The 6,755-nt window shown below is 46.0% G+C and overlaps 1 protein-coding gene across 8 annotated transcripts in view; it reads left to right on the top strand.

Annotated features, from left to right (window-relative positions):
• The first annotated feature begins 376 nt into the window (after nucleotides 1-376).
• ZNF236 (zinc finger protein 236) overlaps nucleotides 377-6,755 on the top strand; it is a 70,082-nt gene continuing 63,703 nt past the window's right edge. For 4 of the 8 annotated variants that reach the window (XM_079302748.1, XM_079302750.1, XM_079302747.1 and 1 more), the window contains exon 1: nucleotides 379-792. In XM_079302748.1, the coding sequence (XP_079158874.1) occupies nucleotides 690-792 (103 nt within the window). In that variant the 5' untranslated portion in view covers nucleotides 379-689. Of the gene's footprint in view, nucleotides 793-923; nucleotides 1,064-1,450; nucleotides 1,566-6,755 lie in introns of those variants that run through there. The other 4 variants (XM_079302752.1, XM_079302749.1, XM_079302753.1 and 1 more) reach the window with 4 other exon arrangements.

Here is a 6,755-nt window from a genome sequence, read left to right as displayed (position 1 = left end):
AATTCGGTTCAGGTAGCCAAGCTCAGCCAGGGCAGAGCCAGGCCAAACAATTCCAGCAGGTTCAGTCGGTTCAGCAGCTGTGGCGACTGGAAGCTGCCGCCTTCCTGGGCACCAGCTGAGTCCCATGTGCTGCACCCCTCAGCTAAAACCAGAATTATGGAAAGGGAAGGCAGGGAACAATTACCCACAGGAACAGAGTAGCCACAGCCGAGAGGACCCCCAAGGATCCTGGAGTCCAGCTCCCAGCCCTGCAGATGACAGCCCCACGATGACACCATGTGCCTGGGAGCATCGCGCAAACATTCCTTGAACTCTGTCAGGCTGGTGCTGCGACCACTGCGGAATCCATGCCAGTGCCCAAACACCCTCTGGCTGAAGAACCGTTTCCTAGTACCATAATATCCGACGTGAATTTCCCCGGACACAACTGGAGGCCATGAACCACACGGCAATGACCGAGTCCTTCTAACTTTCAGGCTCTGAGACTCCTACCCTCACAGAACTGTCAGAGCTGGAAGGGACCTCTAGTCCAGCCCGTCTAACAGGGCAGGGTCAGCTGAGGGGGCAGAGGAGGGCTCCAGGTGGGAGCCGCAGGCAGGCAGACCCGCTGTGCCAAACCCCGAGCGGCCCGGGTCCCGGTCCCGTTCCCGGGCCTGTTCCACCAGGGCCCCGCCCGCCGCCGCACCCGGATGTACCGACCTCCCCCAGCCCGGCACGGCCGGCGCATGCGCACCGGGGCCGCCGCCGCCCCTCACCCGCCGTGCGCCCCCCGCCCGCCCGCCCGGCCCTGCCGTGAGTTCGCCGCCGCCCCGCTCGCCCCCCGCCCGCCTCCCCCGGCAGCGCCGGCGCCCGCCCCCGCAGCCCGTGTGTAGGGCCGGGCCCGCCCGCCCGTCCCCGCCCCTCCGGCCCCCCTCCGCCGTCGCCAAGAGTGTGTGTGTGTGTGTGGTGTGTCGGTGTGTGCGTGCGCCGGGGGGGGGCGGGAGGGACGGGCTGGGGGCGGCCATGCCGAGGGGGCGGCCCCCCGAGCCCGGCGGGGAGAGTGGCGAGGCCGGCGCCGAGGCAGGTAACGAGCGCGGCCGGGCGGGCGCGATCCGCGCCCGGGGGTGGGAGGCGAGAAGCCTCCGCGGGCTCCGCATATAGTCCCCGGATATGGGGGAGGAAGGCCGGGTCTATTGTGCGAGGGTACAGGCGAGAGGGCGGAGGGGAGGAGAGGAGAGCGGAGGGAGCCGGCCCGGCCCTGCGGAATGATACCGGGCGGGCAGCGGCCTCGGAGCGGGCCCGGCCCGGCCTCCGCGGCTGCATGGCCGGCGGAGGAGCGCTCCTCGGGCCCGGGCCTCCTCCTTGTCCCCCTGCCGTGCCGCGGTGCGGGCCCGGGCCGGAGGAAGAGCTCGGGCCAGCCTGCGGCGGGCAGCACGGGAAAGCTCCGGCTCCTTCCCCTGATCCTCTCCCTTCCCCTCTTCCCCCGGCCAAATTGACGAGACCCTCGAATAAAGCATGATAAAGAAATGAAAAATGGGGTTCAGCCCGTCCAGCTCTCTGATTTGCAAGGACGACGTTATTTTTAAGTTTGTTGTTGTTGCTGTTTTCCTTTAAAAACACATTTGCAGTCGTGATCTTCGTGAATATGCGTGCAAAAAAATCCAAGCAAAACTGTTTTTCTCTCCCTACGTGTATTAGTCTCACGCTTAAATGTTGAAATTTTTGATTGTATTTTATTGCCGTTCATGTCTGGAGAGTACTTTTCAGGGCAGGATTGGTTTGATGGGCTGGGGTGCTTTTATATATATATTTTTTTTGACAACAGTTGGTAACTGGTGAGTTTTTTGGCTCTTTTGTGTAGTTTGTTCCTGCTGATGTTACTGTGGTTCTGTGAGCAATATCAGAATAAGGCCCACAAATTAAAAATGCTGTGTTTCGGATAGGCCTGAAACCCTCATAAATGACTTTTCCTTCAGCACAAGCATGTGGCAGTAGGTGATTATTACAAATATGTATTTTTTAATAGATAGAATGGAGAGAGATTTCATAAAGCATTTGAATTCCATGCCTATTTCAGTCGTAAGAAGTCAGCCAATTAATATTTTCAGTATATACTTAGAATATTTTGCTTCCTTAATGTTTACAGATGAGCTCTGACTCTGTAAGGGAAATGTGTAGGTGAGCCTTCTGTGGAATACTTTTCTATAGGATTGAAATGTACTGACAGGCAAAGAAAAAGCTGTACTGTTACGTGAGAGTTTGGGAAGTTGGGCATGGTTTTTTCTATGGTATGGAAAGGCCATATGTTCCTACCAGAAGTGGTTTGGTTTAGTATTTTTTTGTTACTGTTAATTCTGTGTGGCCATTGATCTCAACTTTTGATCACTAAGTAATAAGGATATAAAGAAGGTCCCAAGGAACTTTCGCTTTGCCAGCTTTGGAGGTTGAGGGGGTTTTTGCTTGTGTGTTTGTTTTTATTATTTAAACTAAAAAAACTACTTGAAGATTTACTTAGTTTTTTAGTAGTTTTTTAAAGGACATGCACGTGTCATACGTGTGTGAACTCCTGGAGTAAGGGCATGTTGTACAAATGAGAAAAGGATGAGAATTGAGACAAGCAGTCACCTACAGGCTAGTAGCTGTATTCATTTTGCTTGTAGTTGGACCTTGATCTTAGACTAATTCTATGGTAAGAGGCGGGTATGGCTGGCAAGACTTACTGTGAGTTTCATCACATTCTCTATTTTTCACATTTTTATTTGTTTTAAAAGAAATATGCTAATTTATTAATGGTATTGTTTCATAGAGGTGGCTTGAATACAGACAGCAGTTGAGGGCTGTCACAGGGATTGAGAGACAACTGCAAGGATTGCCCTAAATAAGCAAGTTTTGTGGATTCTGGCAGTTTTGGTCCTTGAAATTTCAGCAGTCTGGGAAGGCAGCAAAGTCAATGTTGGGAAGCGGCACATTTTTTTCTGCACTTCTCTGTGACAAAAAAACTTTGTGAATGAGACAGTTCTAGCTGAACTGGACAGCTGAATTTGGGAAATTTATGTTTCAGGACATTTGCTGTTTGTCCTGTTTAGATACAGACTTTGAAAACTGATTGTGCATTCATAGGTTTCACTTCCACCTGGAGGAATTTTATTTAGAAAACATGAGGTTTGCAAAAACAAGTTTTGTATCTTTTACTTAGGAAATTGGAAGGCTTTAGACTTTTTTTGAAGTATAGTCCTTGGAATTCCTACAGTTGTGCTATGCTGGTGTCTTTCATGGAAGTGTTGCTCTCTGTAGAGTTGTACAGTCTGTATGATTATGGTAGTTTTGCTTTGGGAAAAAATAAAGGTAAATCAGTAATGTTTTATGTACCTTCCTTAGGCTAATTTAACTACCATACATGTCAAAGACCAGACAAGTTCGTTGTTCTAGGAAAGTTAAATACATTGGATAAGAAAAATGAACTCTAGGCAGCAGTAGTAAAATAGTATCTTGATCTCAATAGCTGATAAAGATCCTTTTTCTTTTTTGGTATTGTATTGTTTTCCCAAAACCATCTTGCAATTTTTTTTTTTTTTTTTTTTAAGCTCAATTGAACTGCTCAAATTGCCCTCTCTGGTCAAAACTGAAACATGGTAGGTTCTGTCTGAGCATAAGGAAACACTTCTTTAGTGTGAGGGTGTCTGAGCACGGGCAGTGGTTACGCAGGGGATTTGTGGAGTCTCCTTCCCTAGAGAGGCCCTTTCTGGTTTTGCCTGTGATGTTTGTCACTGACTAGCGGCAACATGAAGTGAGCAGTTTTGACTTTTGCTATCTGATCATTTTCAAATAGCAGGAAAGGAATGCTTTGAACAGCAACATGAAATATTTCAGTGTTCTGAAGCAGTTTTTAAGTTTAGAGTGTATGTCCTTTATTAAACTCAAGGGCTGCTTTTAAAAAAGTTTGAACTGAATTCCTTTATGAGTTCAGTTAAAACTTGACTATTTCCTGTCTTCAGAAGGCCTGAATTGTAACAGGATTCACACATGAAGAGTGATTAAATACTAAATAGACAAAGCTAGGGACACAGAGATGACATAGCTTTAAGTCTGCCTCTGCATAGCTGGCTGTATTTTGTTTGCTGCCTGTCAGTCCTCTAGCAGCATTTAGGGTGTGAGTGCATTGAATAAGGAAAAAAACAATTTAGAGGCTTTTTGTATTAGTGAAGAAAAATTGAAACTTGAACATACCAGTTAAATCTTGTCAAATTTTTGTTATGTAGATGATTTTAGTAGGTGTGCATTAGGGTTTTATGTGGTGACCTCTGACTGACAAGAGAAGAATAGGTGTGTGATGTCATGCAGGCAAGAATGAAGGTACAGCTTGTGTGGTGTGTACTAAAATCTCTTAAATACAATAGGTATACGTAATTCCTTGCAGGAGGAGCAACTGCTCAAGATTTTGCCTTAGAAAAAGTTAATGTTTAGGCTTTAATGGTGATACTCTAGTATCTCACTTCTACAATAAAAAAAATCTGCATTTTTGTACAAGGGGCATGTTGGGTGATAAACTTGGATTACAATGACATGGTTTAATTCTACACTAATTCCTTACTGTTCTCAAAATAATGTCTGTGTCTTTTCCCAAGCAATCTGTGCAGTTGAATAACTTGTGTTCTGCGTGATAGCTTCAGTCCTGTTCTGTCCGTTGTCCATAGCTTTCTGCCAGTTGCAGAAATTTTATTTCCTATTGCATCTGTGCTCATGCCTTCATACCTCATTTATTCCCATGCATTAAGTGCTTCCAAATATAATTAAAATTTCTATTTGAGCTTTATCATGTCCCTCTTTTGAGTTTTATTGCTGCAGTTGGATTATGCTCACTCTCTGGAAAAGAGAAGATCATGTAGTAAATCAGTTCATTCAGAAGTTTCTGTTAGTAGTGTAGTGGCTGGGCAGTGGTAAATAAAGGTCATGGTTTCAAACATGAGAAATACGAGTCATGTGAGAACAAGCAGCTGAAAAATGGTAGCTTGGTGTATTCAGCTGTCAAAAAAAGTAACTCCTGTTTTGGAGTATTAGCAATAAATATGGCAATATTTACCTAAATGCCAAACGAAGCTATCAAAGTTGGTTAAGGAAATGCCACTTTTCAGTTGTCTGAAAGGTTAGGATGATGTGGATGGTGTATCTGTGTGGTGGGTTGACCTTGGCCAGGAATCAGGCACCCTCCAACTGCTCGCTCACTTCCTGCTGCAGTGGGGCGAGAGAAAGAATGGGAATAGCAAGAGCAAGAAAAAGCTTATAGATTAAGATGAAGGCAGTTGAGGAAACAAAGGGGGAAAGTTTAAAAAAACCAAACAAACAACCCCAAACCAACCAAATTGCCAACCAGCAAAAGAGCCCAAGTGATGCAAAGGTTTGCTGTCACTCACAGAGGTGCAGTCTGGTGCTCAGTTTCTGAGCACACTACCTTGGAAAAACTCGCCCCAGTTTTATATTGCTAGGCAGAATGGTTTATGGCTTGGAATATCCCTTTGTGTTAGCTCCAACCTTTCTCCCACCCTCAGCCTACCCACTGTGGGGGCAAAGTGAGAAACAGAAAAGGCCTTCATACTGTGCAGCACTGTTCAGCACTAGCTTAAGCAGTGATGTTAGCAGCATTGTTTTAGTCACAAATCTGAAACACAGCACCATATGGGTTGATAGGAAGGAAGTTAACTCTATCCTAGCCAGACCCAGTGCAACCTGCTTAGCATCAAACTGGCTGTGATGGAGCTGTGAATTCTGTGTCCTTAGACAGTTAATCCAGGCTTCTCTGCAGCAGTGTGGCTGTGCTCTGTCTGGACTCTGCTCCTGCAAGGAGTGCATCTACTTTGTGTTGGCACATGCCAAAGTGACTGGCCCCTGGGTGTCCATCCCAGCAGTCTATTTCAGATTAAGGGTTGACCAAAGCATAATAAAAATACCTAGTCTTATATTAGCAAATCTGGATTGATTTCTGGATTTTGGCACAATACGTGGACTTCTCCTGCTTCTTCTGCTCTTCTTATTATAAGTCAGAAGGAATGCCTGCTGCTTTTGTTTAGAGTGATGAGATAAATTTAAACTAACCTGTTGTGTTTATGATTGCAGAGCCAAGCAAAATGTTTTAATGATTCATTATCATTTGTGTTCTGAGTTCAAATGTATTATGAGGAAATGTCAGTGTTGCCATCCCTGTTTTGTTCTCTTGTCCTACCACTTTCCTTCCACTCATAAATCAGTAAACAGGTTTTGATGGGGTCAGACTCTTTATCCCTGGGCTTGCCAGATGCCGTTTAATGTAAGTGACAAGTTTTCATCCATGAATTTCACGAGCTTGAGTGTTTATTTGCAATGTCCTCTCAGTCGGATTCGAGGAGGTTATTAGAGGTCTAATAAGGCTGTGCTGCATTCACAGCTGAGTGAGTCCATCTGCTTCTTGCAGAGAGGCCTGTGGGCTGCCATGAGGCACAGTGCTGCTTACATAAGGAGGGAGTGGCTGGGAGTGCTCTAATTCTGTCTTCCTCCTTCCACATTGAGTTGACATCAGTGGCTTCTAGCAGAGACACCTGCTTGCTGACTCAGCTCCTGAGGTCAAGTGTTGGGGAAGGCTGTATCACAGCTGAGTTCATCCAGAGAGATTGGTGCTGCTCTGGGAGGGACAATAAATTCAGGAAAGACATTATAGGTTGTAACATTAGGAGTATTCAAGTAAGACCATCTTTAAACTGAAAGTTTGTTATCATTGATAGGTACTTCACAAATCTGATTCTTCT

The sequence above is a fragment of the Erithacus rubecula genome, assembly GCF_903797595.1.
Source record: "Erithacus rubecula genome assembly, chromosome: 3".
Classification (NCBI taxonomy): Eukaryota; Metazoa; Chordata; class Aves; order Passeriformes; family Muscicapidae; genus Erithacus; species Erithacus rubecula.
Note: the sequence above shows the minus strand (reverse complement) of the source record. Positions and strands in the feature narration are given on the sequence as shown.